This window comes from Zootoca vivipara, chromosome 1 (assembly GCF_965207765.1).
Source record: "Zootoca vivipara chromosome 1, rZooViv2.hap1.1, whole genome shotgun sequence".
In the NCBI taxonomy this organism is placed as follows: Eukaryota; Metazoa; Chordata; class Lepidosauria; order Squamata; family Lacertidae; genus Zootoca; species Zootoca vivipara.
Window position 1 is genome coordinate 115,120,486 of NC_142582.1, and position 16,245 is coordinate 115,136,730.

At 44.7% G+C, this 16,245-nt stretch overlaps 1 protein-coding gene across 1 annotated transcript in view; it reads right to left on the reverse strand.

Moving 5' to 3' along the window:
• The window catches only part of LOC148687716 (alpha-1-antitrypsin-like), a 126,177-nt gene extending 116,625 nt beyond the window's left edge, over positions 1–9,552 (reverse strand). The window contains exons 1-3 of the mRNA XM_088672978.1: positions 8,982–9,552; positions 8,163–8,433; positions 7,814–7,964 (exon numbers count right to left, since the gene is read on the reverse strand). Of these exons, the coding sequence (XP_088529104.1) occupies positions 7,814–7,964; positions 8,163–8,433; positions 8,982–9,552 (993 nt within the window). The remainder of the gene's footprint in view (positions 1–7,813; positions 7,965–8,162; positions 8,434–8,981) is intronic.
• Positions 9,553–16,245: the final 6,693 nt, after the last annotated feature.

Consider the following 16,245-nt stretch of genomic DNA (forward strand, 5'->3'; position numbering starts at 1 on the left):
AGCATGACTCACTGCCTCAGTTGCACATAGTGCCACCTATAGTTGAAGTAGCAGTATAACAGTTAATACTACATTACATCTCCTCCCTCCAGTTACTTGCAGGCTGCACTATATAAATTCTACATTAGAAATAAAACATACGGCTGGTTATTGATAGACCTCAGAATGAATTAATGCATAAAACATTTGGCTGTTGAACAGTTTTTTAATCTATCCCTCTGCATTTCAACAGGTAGATCTCCTGATGCTTAGCCTAACGCAGTGTTTCCGAAACTTGTGTCTCCAGTTGTTGTTGGACTACAACTTCCATAATCTCTGAGCACTCCACAACAGCTGGAGAACTAATTAAGGGAAACCCTGGTCTAAGGGTTCACAGGATTTCTCTTCTTCTATTTGTGCAGTCTTTGGCATTAACTGTAGATATCCATGATTTCTAATGAATTCTCCATTGGTCTTGATGGCATAGGAACTGAGTGACAAGTGCTTCTTCACATTGGTTGGAGTCTTCCATCTTTTTTCATTGTCCAATTTAGCCAGAACAGGGTCTCCTGGATTGAAGTCAGATAGTACACTAGCAGAATAGTGATTATTGTAAAAGTATATGTAGGATTCTTTAGTCTTTGTGTCCCACTCTGCAACTTTCCTTATATTAGGCCATGTTGATATGAATTTAATTTCAAGGCAGAAACAGTTGTCCTAAGTTGTGTGCTCATCAAGTGTTGTGTAGGACTATAGCCTGTAGTCCCTAGTTTAGGATAATGTGGATATTGTGGGCTGGAAGCAATGTGGAAGTAATGTGTTCAAAGTCATACTCTGGAACTGCTCAAAATCTGCAGCTATAAACTGAGAAGCATTTTCTGTCACAAGCTGTTTAGGAATTCCAAAGCATGCATGGAATTTGCCTTTTCCACAGCAGCCACACAATAGGTTGACATCTTCATGAAGCAATCCACTATGACCTCAAAGTTTTGTTCCTGGTATTTGAGCCCTCATGGTGAACCTTTTAAAGCTCAGGCCCTTGATGGATCTCACAGGATCCCTATGAAAGGTGGCACCCCACGAGAACCATATATATATATATATATATATATATATATATATATATATATATATATATATATATATATTTTCAGAGAAAAAGAATACATTTATATAAAACATTCCATTATTGTCATATATCTACCCAAATCCATACACACTGACAAAATAACAAAAATAGAAGAAAGAAAGAAAAAAGAAAAAATATCATAAAAAATAGAAATAAGGGGGGGGGAGAGAAAAAGGACAACAATCTTATTCATATTACTTGGCTATAACTTCCCGAATTCCCCGTCCCACCCTTTCCAAGTCTACTCTAAACCCTATTCAGACAGCTTTCATAATATGCGAAAGAAAAAACCCCATCTAATATTACAAATCTATATCTTAATTCTATAATACCACATTACCATCTTTTTTAAAATCATACATACACATATCTATTTCTAATTAATCCCTTTTCGCCTCTAATTCCCCCCCCCAAAGTACCCCACTGTATTCCACCTCTAACATTCATCTCAAAAAAAATACACCTCGGTCCCCCCTCCCTTTCCCGGAAAACATTTCCCTAGATGTCCCGACCAGCCATAATACAATCCAGTTTCAGACCTTTTTAATCCATCCATCAATTAAAATTCAATACATCTTTCATCCCACACCAACTCTTGTCCACTCCAACCCATGCTGCTCTCCCACCCTCCCATTCTGTTGTACAAATTCTATAACGCATCTCCTGCCCCAATTCTATTTTTTTGCATCTGTAGAACAAAGGGGGGGGGCTCTTTCCTCACTAAGAAAGCTGACAATTGGAAGCCTCGGAATAGTCCCCTTATGTTCATGGATGAGCTGGGTTTACTATTCTCCCCATGAAAAGTATGGGCCCATCATCTGATGCCCTTAAGACGAAAAGGTATGGCCTGTTAAAGACCAGAGGAGTGGGAGAGGGGCCAGGAGCAGCTCCAACCCCAGAGCCCATAACGACAGCAGCTGCTGCCTCGGTGGAAACCATCACAGCCTCCAACAAATCACAGGTGAAAAGGGAGACACACCCCCTATAATATTTCAATATAATATGTAAACACTATTTTAAAAAAGAATAGTAATAATAGACTTCCATCACTCTCACAACACTTCCTTTCACATTTCATATTTCATCTGTATTTCAGTATTATTTTCATCTTAATATATAATAATAATAATAATTCTAATAATTCTAATAATAATAATAATAATAATAATAATAATAATAATTTATTATTCATATCCCGCCCATCTGGCCGGGTCCCCCAGCCACTCTGGGCAGCTTCCAACAAAATACTAAAATACAGAAATCCATCAAACATTAAAAGCTTCCCTAAACTGGGCTGCCTTGAGATGCCTTCTAAAGCTCTGGTAATTGTTGTTCTCTTTGATCTCTGGTGGGGGGGCATTCCACAGGGTGGGTGCCACTACCGAGAAGGCCCTCTGCCTGGTTCCCTGTAACTTTGCTTTTTGTAGCGAGGGAACCGCCAGAAGGCCCTCGGCGCTGGATCTCAGTGTCCGGGCTGAACGGTGGGGGTGGAGACGCTCTTTCAGGTATACAGGACTGAGGCCATTTAGGGCTTTAAAGGTCAACACCAACACTTTGAATTGTGCTCGGTAACGTGCTGTGAGCCAGTGTAGATCTCTCAGAACCGGTGTTATGTGGTCCCGGTGGCCGCTCCCAGTCACCAGTCTAGCTGCTGCATTCTGGATTAGTTGCAGTTTCCGGGTCACCTTCAAAGGTAGCCCCACGTAGAGCGCATTGCAGTAATCCAAGCGGGAGATAACCAGAGCATGCACCACTCTGGTGAGGCAGTCCGCCGGCAGGTACGGTATCAGCCTGCATACCAGCTGGAGCTGATAGACAGCTGCCCTGGACACAGAATTAACCTGCGCCTCCATGGACAGCTGTGAGTCCAAGATGACTCCTAGGCTGCGCACCTGGTCCTTCAGTGGCACAGTTACCCCATTCAGGACCAGGGAGTCCTCCACACCTGCCCGCCTCCTGTCCCCCACAAACAGTACTTCTGTCTTGTCAGGGTTCAACCTCAATCCGTTAAATGCCATCCATCCACCAACCGCCTCCAGGCACTCACAAAGGACCTTCACCACCTTCACTGGTTCTGATTTGAAAGAGAGGTAGAGCTGGGTATCATTTGCATACTGATGAACACCCAGCCCAAATCTCCTGATGATCTCTCCCAGCGGCTGCATGTAGATGTTAAAAAGCATGGGGGAGAGGAGAGCCCAGAGGCCTGAACACTCATGCCCCACCACCACTTTCTGAACACGGCCCAGGAGGAAGGAGTGAAACCACTGTATGACAGTGCCCCCAGCTCCCAGCCCCTCTAGACGGTCCAGAAGGATGTTATGGTCGATCGTGTCAAAAGCCGCTGAGAGATCCAGCAGGACTAGGAAAGAGCTCTTACCTTTGTCCCTAACTCACCGGAGATCATCAAACAGCGCGATGAAGGCAGTTTCAGTCCCATGGTGAGGCCTGAATCCTGACTGGAAGGGATCCAAATGGTGCTCTTCTTCCATACGTGCCTGGAGTTGTTCAGCAACCACCCGCTCAATCACCTTGCCCATGAATGGTAAATTTGAGATGTATATGGATATATGTATGTATATATATGTATGTTTCCCCTTTTCCATTCACAAGGTCGTTCTAGACACAGCCAATTTTTTACATTAGAACCTTGTCTTTCTAAATAATCATTCAAGCACTTCCATTCCTTCTTGACTGTATTCATTGGCTTTAGTCTTATTGTTGTTGTTGTTGTTGTTGTTTAGTCGTTTAGTCGTGTCCGACTCTTCGTGACCCCATGGACCATAGCACGCCAGGCACTCCTGTCTTGCACTGCCTCCCGCAGTTTGGTCAAACTCATGTTCGTAGCTTCGAGAACACTGTCCAACCATCTCGTCCTCTGTCGTCCCCTTCTCCTAGTGCCCTCAATCTTTCCCAACATCAGGGTCTTTTCCAAGGATTCTTCTCTTCTCATGAGGTGGCCAAAGTATTGGAGCCTCAGCTTCACGATCTGTCCTTCCAGGGAGCACTCAGGGCTGATTTCCTTAAGAATGGATAGGATAATTTTTTTATTTCTTCATAGATCATGTCCCAGAACATTCTGATCTCTGGACATGTCCACCACATATGGTAGAAGGTTCCAATCTGCTTTGTGCATCTCCAACACTTATTACTAAGCGATTTGTTCATTTTAGCCTATCTCTCCTGTGTTAAAAATCACCTATGGTGCATTTTCAGGTAGTTTTCTCTTATTAAATAGCATGCTGTAACATTTATATTTTTGTCCAGTTTCCCCCACTCTTTATATTCAATTACATAACCTAAGTCCTCCTCCTATCTTATTATGGCCTTTCCCTTTCCCGATTTTTCTATTTGAGCATCCTGTAACAGCTTGTACATTTTGGAGAGAGACTTTTGGTTGTTCTGTAAAACCTCCTTCTCTAAGGTGGATGAATACCAGAGGCTGGGAATCGCAGATGGACAGAGTAATGCTGCTCTTATGCCCTTTCGTCTGTTAAACTAAAAGTAATCTACTATCTGATTAGATTTATTTTGCAGTCAAGAGATTAAGCTGGAGAGTTAACTAAGTGATTGTTCGGTAATTCACAGTGTTCGGTAAAAGGAAGTACAGATTGGAAATAGAGACATGTTTGATAAGAGAACAAGAACCTATGTTTAAGGAAGATTGGAAAATGTTTGTTGAATATATGGGGGCAATTGTGTACACTTGAAAACATTGGCAGCATTAAGATGAGATGTAAAATATGCAACGATTTATGCTATTCAAAATGAACCATGGAAAGAGGAGCAGGGAAGTCATTGATATTTTAAGGCTGTTTAAATTAATATTCTAAATTGTAAAACAGAAAATTTCATAAAATTTCATAACAAATGAAATAGAGAAACATTTTAAAATTATTTTTATTGTACATGCAGTTTGCTGTTGGTGTCACAGTCGTCCTTAAAAACAACTACTGCTTATGGCGCTTTCTTCTGTTGAACAAAGGGGGGACGTCCTCTTTCATCACTAAGATTCAGAAGCAATTGGAAGCTTCTGAATAGTCCCCCTGACTATTTTTGAACAGGATTCATTACTTTCCCCATAAAAAGCATGGGTCCATCATTTGGTGCCAATATGGTGAGAAAGAATGGCTTGTTAAATTTGAGTTCAACAGGAAAAAAGTATGATTTGGGCCCAATCGTTACAGCGGTCACTGCAGCTGCCTCACTACCTTTTTCATGTATATCCAGGACAGCCTGATGGATAGCCTGCACAGGGAGGGAGGAAGGAAGATATATTCATTTTTTGAAACCATGACAGCCTCCAACATATCACAGCTGAAAAGGGAAACACATTTATAATCCCCCTATCCTCATTCCAAGAATCATTTCTCATGAATCAGTTCCCCCACCATCACAAACACACACAAAGAAAAAACCACAGCCACACAAGCTCACAAAAACACACACACAAGGGAAAAAACCCACAAACAAAAATGCACACAAACACATATCCATTGGGTCTAAGGGTTAAATGACTTCCAGTCAGCCGCCAGTGTGTTGTTTTATGTTACGTACTTTCGTGTTGTAAGCCACCCCATGATCCTCAGACGAAGGGCAGTACTTTATTAAACTAATGAATGAGTGAGGCACTGTTGTATGTTTATTGCAGTTTTTCTAAAATTGGATATTATCTTCATTTGTTTTGCTAAGCTTGCAACTGTGACACACGACTAACTCCAAACTCCCTGCAGTCAATGTTGTTGTTGATGGATCATCTTTTTTTTGTTTGCTGTTTCTAAATAATTGCGTTTAAGTAGGTCTGCATTTCAAAATATAAGATTCGAACTGCCCCAGGTCGAATATGCAGGCAGTATCCATTACAAGTGCAGAAGTCTCATACATATTTATTTTTATTTATTTTATAAAAAAATTATACACCACTTGATTGTAAACATTAAAACAGTTGACAAATAATATATATGTATATGGGTTTGTTTTCATTCATGTATTTTTTCCTATTCATTTTGAGTATTTTGTGTTATATATTTTGTTTTGAGATCTTTGGATGAAAGGCAGTATGCAAATCTAATTTCATAAATAACAGCTACCGATCTTCTCTTCCCCATGAGTGGTGTGGGGGTGTTGTGTATGGCAACACAACACAGGCAAAATGATCTCATGTAGGTTTGTGGCATAGTGGCATAACTGACCTAGTTAGCTCCATGGATTTAAAGGCAGGAGGTACATTTTAAAAAGCTACCACTTCGTTTAGGCTGTCCCAGGACATCTTGCCCAGAGAATGCTCTCAAAGCGTTCCATGTCACTTCCTTTTCTGCTCACAGTTTTGCAGCAAGACAAGCCCCCTAATTAGAGGCACCCTCGTCACCTGGTTTGCTCTCACACGAATGCATGCATTTGCCCATACTGTATGTGTGTAATGGCAAAAGAGAGAGGGGCTAATTTGGGGGGTTGGTAGGGATGAGCCACGATTCCTGCATTGTAGGGGGTTGGGCTGGAGGACCCTTTGTGTCCCTTCCAACTCTACCATTCTATGAGTCTATGGATTATTCTGGGAGCTTTACTGGTGGGGCAACTGCTTGCACACAAACCAAATTGCATTGCCTTTGAGAATTTTGCTTTGGACAGGGAAATGCGGCACTAAGTTCCAACACATCTGAAAGACGACTCAGGACCCAGTGTTGTGGAGAAAAGCAAAGCAAAGCAGCCAATCAAAAGATAGTCCAGACTGGAAGTTTTTTAAGACAGGCAGAACCAAGTCACTCCATTCTCCTGTGCATAAAGGTAAAGAGACCCCTGACCATTAGGTCCAGTCGTGGGTTTGCTGCTCACCTCACATGCATGCCAATCCTCAAGTGCACATACAATGACTCAATGAAAGACGGCATAAGGTGGACCAAGAGTTCCCTTCACCCAGTACTGCCTAGGTTATCTACCCCACCGTCTCTTGAGTTGCCTTTCCTGCCCAGACTAAGACAATTAAATGAAATAAAATACCACTGCAGTCCAACCAATTACTCCCAATCATATGAAGTTCTCTAAAAGGCTAGTCCACAACCTCCCAAGGAAGTCCATTCCAGTATAATTTTTAATTATAATTTTAATGTATTTTTAATCTTTTGTGGGAAGCCACCTAGAGCGGGTTGCAAATAATAAATTATGATTATGATTATGATTTATTTCCAGATCAAGGGACGTGGTGGACTTTCCTTCCTTGGAGACTTTTAAAGAGAGATTGGATGGCCATCAGCCATTGATGGTTTAGCTGAGATTCCTGCATTGCAGGGGGTTGGATTAGTTGACCCTTGGGCCCCCTTCCAGCTCTACAATTCTATGACCCTCCTTGTTTTTATGATTGCATGTAGTTTTCAAACTATTTTTAATATTGTGTTTCAGTGCTGTAACACACCCTGGAACCTTACAGTAATGGGTGGGTAAAATAAATAAATGAATATATATATAAAAAACTAATACATTTTATTAATTCCAACGTTTCAGCTCTGAGTGGTACTAACACCGCATACAACCCTATGCAATTGGCTACTATGTCAATGAGGCAGAGAGTCCCCTGAGACAGCAAGAGAATGTGGAAAGGTCCAGGGGCTGATTCTCAATGCTTAGAAGTAAATTTGTCAGTAACTTAACGCTTTTAAAAGCCTGATCTCATAACATAAAATACCCAAGGCATGATATCTACACACGTACTTTGTTAATCTTCAGGCCGCTACTTTTACTAATTCCAGATAGATCAGCATTGCTGCTAAACACATCAGTAATGCCCAGCCCAGGAAGCACATTGATGAGATCATAGGATGCAGACATCGAGAATTTTGGAAGGGACAGACTAATTTCTTTCCTAAAAGAGAATCAGAACATTAAATCATCAGCAATGAAGAGATTTATAACACTCAGCAATATACTGCATTTTCAGGGTCAGATCTTCATACACTTAAAGAGAGGCATTGTACAGTTTTAAAACAGATGCCATCATTCCATACTCTAATAAATACTAACTACTACAGAGGCATTTAGAAACAGCAGAGAAAAGCCTTACCCCTTTTTTAAAGATTTTCTCCATTTGGACAAAGTTTCCTCCCCCATAGCATCCTCCACTTCCTTCAGTTTGCCTTTATCAGGCAGAATGAACCAGGCAGCAGCACCTCCTTTGTGAGGAAGTTCAACTACCCAGCAGGACAGAGCTTCATCATGGAAATATCTGTAATGCTCAGTATTTTCCATCATGTCAACTTTCACAGTTTTTCCTTCATCAATAAAAAAATCTTCTTCATGGGTTAATTTAGGTTTAAAGGGATATTTCCAGTAATCTAAGAAGAAAATGGAGTGTCAACTGTCTGCTGTAAAATTCACCTTCAGCCATGTGTATGAAAGCAGTAGGTTGAATCAGGAGGGTGCAGACAAAGGAGAAAGATTGCCAAGGGTAAGTCAACATGCTGTTGATGTGTCAGAAGATAGCAAGGGAGAGAAGAAATGGGGATAGTGGGGTCCCACCGGCCCAAACTTGGACTGAGTCAAGTGGAACTGCTTCCTGTGTGGTTTATTAGCACCCAGGGGCAGGGATCTTGATGTTGCTGAACGTCACCACCATCAGTATCAGCCAGCATGGCCAATCATCAGGGATGGCGGGAGATTTAGCCCAAGAACATCTGGAAGCCTTCAGGTTAGCTACTTCATCCTCAACCCCGTCTTTCGCTAATTCTGCATTAAATGCTACATCTTTTAGAACTTTCAACTAAATTGTTTGTTCCACTGCAGAAACACTTTTGTTTTGAAGGTATAAGTTATTCCTGCCAGTTTTAGCTGATTGAACAATATAAAGCATTAAATATTTGTAACTTATCTGTCTTTAACATACCTTTGAAGTAGATATAGTTCACAAGAACCATGATGGCTGCTGGATCTAAGCCTTGAACTGCTTTAGTAATTTTCCCATCGGTTTTCTTGTTCACATAATCATTTATCTGCTTTTCAGCCACAGAGGATTGTTCAAAGTTAAAGCTCTCTGCTTTGTACAATCTTTTGACACCCTTTGAAAACTTAGGAAGAATTTTGTGTAACTTTTTTATCCACAAGGCATTTCCTATGTCCATCTTAGCTCCAGGAGTCATCAGCCTCTGAATGAGCTGTTTAAATAATTTATGGATCTTGCTTGTGTCAATTGAAGTCAATCCAAGTCCTTTGTAAATTTGATTTTGGGTGTTGGATTTAGCACCCATGCCAATCATTGAAAACGCCATGGAGATACTCAGAGGAGAGAAGAAGATATTTTTTTGGGCACTCTGGAGTGAAGCTACTTGTCTGGAGAATTTAAATGCAAAGTCAGCAATGCTGGAAGCTAGCTTTTCTTGAAGTGGATCTTTATCTCCATGGCCATTGTGGACTTGAAGGACAATCAGTAACAATGAGAACTGGATGGCGGGTTTCATTGCACTTTGAGATTTCCTACACACACACACACTCACAAACAAACAACAGCATATATTAGCACTCTTCTATGGAAACCTACTCAAAAGAATTATTTTTGTTTTGGAGTAAAATTTATTCGGAATGTGTCATTCTCATTTGTTGACTGTGTCCTAGTTTTACACAACACTAGCTCTTTTCCATAGGCTTCCTGCTCTAGGAATTTATCTCCTGAGTTGTACGTTCTGCCAGGATTTGGATCCCAGCAGACATGGGGAGCTTTCTGTGCCCTTATTGGTCAGAATTACTTTGATCAAATGATTCAATAAATGGGTATTACTTACTGTCCCTTCACACATCTGCATAACATTCTTTGACTGCCTGGGGCTTTCTCTCGCTCATCATCCTTGCCAGTGATGCTGCCCAACATCCTCAGCAGGATTGCCTTGCATTCTCCCTTCCACAGCACTTATGAAAGGTGTCTTAGTTTGGGGAGTGTCCTGAGCTGCTTCACCCACTCAGGCAGAGGTTATACAGCCTCACCAGGGCCTGGTGCTCCTAGAACAGCAGCCTTTTAGAGTCAGCCACATCTGCAAGGGGTCAGGTGGCCTGATGTTAACCTGTATGTCTCCCCATTCATACTCACTGTCCCTTATGGATGATGAATTATCAACCAACATTTCTCAGATCGTTTGTATACATACCTGGGTTTTCCCCCAAAGGTCCTGCTTTTTACTTTGACAATTGTTCCTTTGGGCTGAGATATTTGCTCTTCCCTCTTGCTTGTAGAGTAAGCTCTCTTCTCCCTAGGTTACCTTCTATTTATGGCCCTCGCTTGCTTCTACCTGCTGCTGCTGCAGCCAACTGAGTAAGGACACATAACTGGTTTCTATCCGATGCTGCGCCAGCTGATAAGATCATGACTTCATGGTTTGAAAAACAGGAATATGTGGTCATTCAGCAACTCAACTGCATCCACTTCCAGTGAGCTGTAGTTAAACAGTGGGATTTAGGAAAACCTAGCCCTCATAGTATGGGGAGTTTAGCCAGTGAAGTTCAAAGTGAATTGTCATTGAGTAGGGATTAAAGGGAGGATGTGCTTCATTTCATCACTTTGCAGAATGGAAAAACTGTGAACTAAAGTGTGATTTCACTCCATTGTGTAAAACCAATTGTAAAGTAGCTTGATTTCTAAAGCTTCCATGGGGAAACTCATAGAATCATAGAATTGGAAGAGACCACAAGCGCCATCCAGTCCAACCCCCTGCCAAGCAGGAAACACCATCAAAGCATTCTTGACATATGGCTGTCAAGCCTCTGCTTAAAGACCTCCAAAGAAGGAGACTCCACCACACTCCTTGGCAGCAAATTTTACTTTCGAACAGCTCATACTCTCAGGAAGTTCTTCCTAATGTTTAGGTGGAATCTTCTTTCTTGAAGTTTGAATCCATTGCTCCGTGTCCGCTTCTCTGGAGCAGCAGAAAACAATCTTTCTCCCTCCTCTATATGACATCCTTTCATATATTTGAACATGGCTATCATATCACCCCTTAACCTTCTCTTCTCCAGGCTAAACATACCCAGCTCCCTAAGCCGTTCCTCATAAGGCATCATTTCCAGGCCTTTGACCATTTTGGTTGCCCTCTTCTGGACACGTTCCAGCTCGTCAGTATCCTTCTTGAACTGTGGTGCCCAGAACTGGACACAGTACCCCAGGTGAGATCTGACCAGAGCAGAATACAGTGGTACTATTACTTCCCTAGATCTAGATGCTATACTCCTATTGATGCAGCCCATAATTGCATTGGCTTTTTTAGCTGCTGCATCACACTGCTGACTCATGTCAAGTCTGTGGTCTATCAAGACTCCTAGGTCTTTTTCACATGTACTGCTCTCAAGCCAGGTGTCACCCATCCTGTATTTGTGCCTTTCATTTTTTTTGCCCAAGTGTAGTACGTTACATTTCTCCTTGTTAAAATTCATCTTGTTTGCTTTGGCCCAGTTGTCTAATCTGTTAAGGTCATTTTGAAGTGTGATCCTGTCCTCTGGGGTATTAGCCACCGCTCCCAATTTGGTGTCGTCTGCAAACTTGCTCAGGATGCCCTCAAGCCCATCATTCAAGTCATTGATAAAGATGTTGAATAAGACTGGGCCCAAGACAGAACCCTGTGGCACCCCACTAGTCACTACTCTCCAGGATGAAGAGGAGACATTGATGAGCACCCTTTGGGTTCGGTCAGTAAGCCAGTTACAAATCCACTGAATGGTAGCATTGTCTAGCCCGCATTTTACCAACTTCTTTACAAGAATATCATGGGGCAACTTGTCAAAGGCCTTGCTGGAATCAAGATAGGCTATATCCACAGCGTTCCCTTCATCTACCAGGCTTGTAATTCTGTCAAAAAATGAGATCAGATTAGTCTGACATGACTTATTTTTCAGAAACCCATGCTGACTTTTAGTGATCACAGCGTTCCTTTCTAGGTGCTCACAGACCGTTTGCTTAATGATCTGCTCTAGAATCTTTCCTGGTATTGATGTCAGGCTGACTGGGCGGTAATTCTTTGGGTCCTCTCTTTTCCCCTTTTTGAAAATAGGGACAACATTTGCCCTCCTCCAGTCTGCTGGAACTTCGCCTGTTCTCCAGGAATTATCACTGGCTCTGCCAGTGGTTCTGAAATCACCTCTGCCAGTTCTTTTAATACTCTTGGGGCCACAAGTGTAAACTCATGGGGCCACAAGAGGAAAAACATGGTGTGGAGGTGCTATGGTGATATTTGAGAGTTCCACAGCTTTTCTTTCTCTAATATGAGACTCCTGAGGAATGGAAGAGGGGGAAAATTTGAGTAAGAGGAACACAGACGACTCCTGCCATTAACAATGGCCACTCTTCTTCTAAAAGTGATGACAACCACTGCCCTACATGAAAATAACACAAAGTGAATTGATTTGAGCAGAACCTTCTACTTTCAGGTTCGCTCAGTGACTGGCAGCAATAATGTTTTGTTTTTATCTTTCCTGTGCTGCTTACTGGAGGATAAAAGCACCACTCTGAGCCAGCATTTGTCAAGTCGTGGCTTTAACCAAACTGAAATCAGTAAGCAGGAAGTACATTAAGATTCCCATCATTTCCTCCTGAAACCCAGGAGAGCCTTATTCACAGATTAACAAGCTCTTCTAAGAAATTAATGAATTCTGCCAAATGCTTTTAAATATCAAGCCGACATTTATTTAACGGTTCGGTCCGCATCTGTGCAGACTACAAATGCACCATAAACAAGGCTCTCACGGCCCATGCATACCCAGTGCCAGTGGTCAGCCATGTCCTCGCCACCCTGGCTGGGTCAAAAATCTTTGGCAAACTGGACTTGGCCCAAGCGTATCAACAGTTGCCTGTGGACGAAGCCACAGCAGAGGCTCAGACGATTGTGACGCACAGAGGGGCATTCAGAGTAAAGCGGCTGCAATTTGGCGTTAGCGTGGCACCAGGCATATTCCAGAATCTAATGGACTCTCTCCTTAAAGGGATTCCTGGCGTCACCCCCTTCTTCGATGATGTACTGATCGCCGGGCCCACACCAGAGGAATTTGAGGACCGCCTCCGCTCCGTCCTGCACCGTTTCCAGATGGCGGGCCTCAAGGTGAAGCGGGAAAAGTGTTTACTGGGAGTGCCGCAGGTGGACTTTCTGGGATTTAAGGTGGACGCAGAAGGGGTCCATCCAACCGGTGACAAGGTACGGGCCATTTGTGAGGCCCCAGCGCCCAAGAGCAAGCCCGAACTTCAGTCATTCTTGGGACTATTGAACTTTTACCATGCCTTCCTTCCCCATAAGGCAGCGGTAGCGGAGCCCCTACACAGACTCCTAGATAAAAGGGCCCCTTGGGTGTGGGGCCAGCGACAAAGGGCCGCATTCCAGGCAGTCAAGGACTTGCTCGTCTCGAACTCGGTCTTGGCACACTTCGACGAGAGGCTGCCAGTAGTGCTGGCATGCGACGCCTCTCCCTATGGCATCGGCGCTGTCCTGGGACACCAACTCCCGGATGGAAGAGAGGTGCCGGTGGCATACTTCTCCCAGATGCTTGCTGCAGCCGAACGAAACTACTCACAGATTGACAAGGAGGGTCTGGCAATCGTGAAGGGCGTAAAAAAATTCCATGATTTCTTGTACGGGCGGCCCTTTACCATAGTGACTGACCACAAGCCGTTGCTTGGCCTGTTTGCCCCCGAGAAGCAGACCCCCCAAGTGTTGTCTCCACGTGTCCTCAGGTGGTCAATTTTCCTTGCCGGCTACCAGTATGCACTAATCCACCGCCCTGGGAAGGCGATGGGCCACGCAGACGCCCTCAGCAGGCTACCACTACCAGAAACAGGCCCCGACCCAGCGCCTGCGCAAGAGGTTATGACCCTGGAGCTGCTTCCCGACCGACCCATTCAGGCACAAGAAGTTGCGCACCATTCCACAAAAGATAGGGTCATCTCCCGGGTCCTGGACTGGGTGTGGCGAGGATGGCCCAGCAGCAGCCCCGGGCCAGAATTCGCTGGCTACACAAACCGCAAACATGAACTGTCGGCCCACAAGGGGTGCCTGTTATGGGGAAGCAGGGTTGTTGTTCCCCAGCCCCTCCGCAAAAGGGTCCTCACAGCCCTACACGAGACACACCCAGGGGTAGTGAGGATGAAGGCCCTTGCCAGGAGTTATGTGTGGTGGCCGGGGATTGACAGAGAGATAGAGGCCTGGGTCCAACACTGCCAGACCTGCCAAGAATCCCGCCCGGATCCCCCAAGGGCCCCAGTCCAGCCCTGGGAGTCCGCCCGACATCCATGGTCACGCTTGCACGTGGACTTCGCTGGCCCCTTCCAGGGAAAAACATTCTTCATAGTGGTGGATTCCTACACCAAATGGCTGGAGGTCGCACTGGTACCGTCCACTTCTACGGCGGCAGCCATCCGGGTACTACGTAAGCTTTTTGCAACCCACGGGCTCCCTGACACCCTCGTCTCGGACAATGGAACCGCATTCACGTCAGAGGAGTTCCAGATCTTCACAGCGCAGAACGCCATCCGCCACATCCCCTCAGCACCATTCCACCCTGCCACCAATGGCCAAGCGGAGTGCATGGTGCGGACCACCAAGGACAGCCTCCGCCACATGACACAAGGGGACTGGGAATACCGCCTTGCCGCATTTCTTCTAGCACAGCACAGCACCCCAAGCACAACGACGGGCCGGAGCCCAGCTGAACTACTAATGGGCCGGCGCCTTGCAACTAGACTGGACCGACTTCACCCCGACAGAGCTCAGGATGAGGTAGTGGTGGGGAAAGGCAGGAATCCCCGGACATTTGTGGCCCAGGACGCAGTGTACGCAAAGAATTTTGGGACAGGCCCAGCATGGGTACCCGCCACAGTCACCAAGGTGACCGGTCCCGTGTCGTACGAGGTACTAACGGAAGGGGGGCAATGTTGGCGCCGCCACTGCGACCAGCTACGGCGACGATTCCCAGGAGGAACCCGGGAGGAGAGCGGGACAGAGGGGTCCCAAGGGGACAGCAGGGCAGTGAGGCCTGTAGAGCAAGAGGGGTGGACAGGGGAAGCAGAAGCAGTAGGCACAGAGGGGCGCCCCGAGGCTGGAAGGACACCGGAACCAGAGCCACAACCTAGTGGTTCAGTGGCGCCAGACCAGACAGCCCCGGCACAGCCAGCAGCCTCGGAACACGAGCCAGAACCAGAACCCCTGACCAAGGAACACCCCAGGCCACAACGCACACGGAGGCGGCCAGCAGACCTTGGGGACTACGAATGCAACTTCCCGGGCAGGACTGGAACTTAGAGGGGAGGGGTGTTATGTACTGAGCTGAATCCTAGAACAATAGGATTCAGAATCAGCGGGAGCTACCCAATCCAACTCCAGGTGGAAGTGAATCCGCAACCTGATTGGCCTGCTGGAGCAGCCAATCAGGCGGCTGGCAGAAGTGAATCTGCTACCTGATTGGCCTGTAGGAGCAGCCAATGAGGCTGCAGGCAGAAGTCAATCCACAATATAATTGGCCCACAGGTGTAGCCCTGAAGTAGCCAATCACGCAAGGCCCATTGTGTAAATAATGTATATAAGCAGATGGTTTTGGGAAAAGAGCCATTCTTCTTCTCCTTGATGACTATGAGCTGAATAAAGAGCATGAAATTCACTCTCGACTCCGAGTACATTTCAGTAGGCTTTGTCATTAACTGTAGATATCCATGATTTCAAATGATTTCTCAATTGGTCTTGATGGCATAGGAACTGAGTGACAAGTGTTTCTTCACATTGGTTGGAGTCTTCCATCTTTTTTCATTGTCCAATTTAGCCAGAACAGGGTCTCCTGGTTTGAAGTCAGATAGTCCACTAGCAGAATAGTGATTATTGTAAAAGTATATGTAGGATTCTTTAGTCATTGTGTCCCACTCTGCAACTTTCCTTATATTAGGCCATGTTGATGTGAATTTAATTTCAAGCCAGAAACAGTTGTCCTAAGTTGTGTGCTCATCATTTAAAGCCCATTTAAAGCCCAACCCTTTAAGGATCTCACGGGATCCCTATGAAAGGTGGCACCCCATGAGAACCTACTGGGAGGAGTGTAACTCTGCCTCCACCCCTGTTATCCAGTCTCCACATCTCCAGGGAATGTTGGCCTATGTACAGGTAATGCCTGAGGTTTGTAATATGAGCTGTATAGTA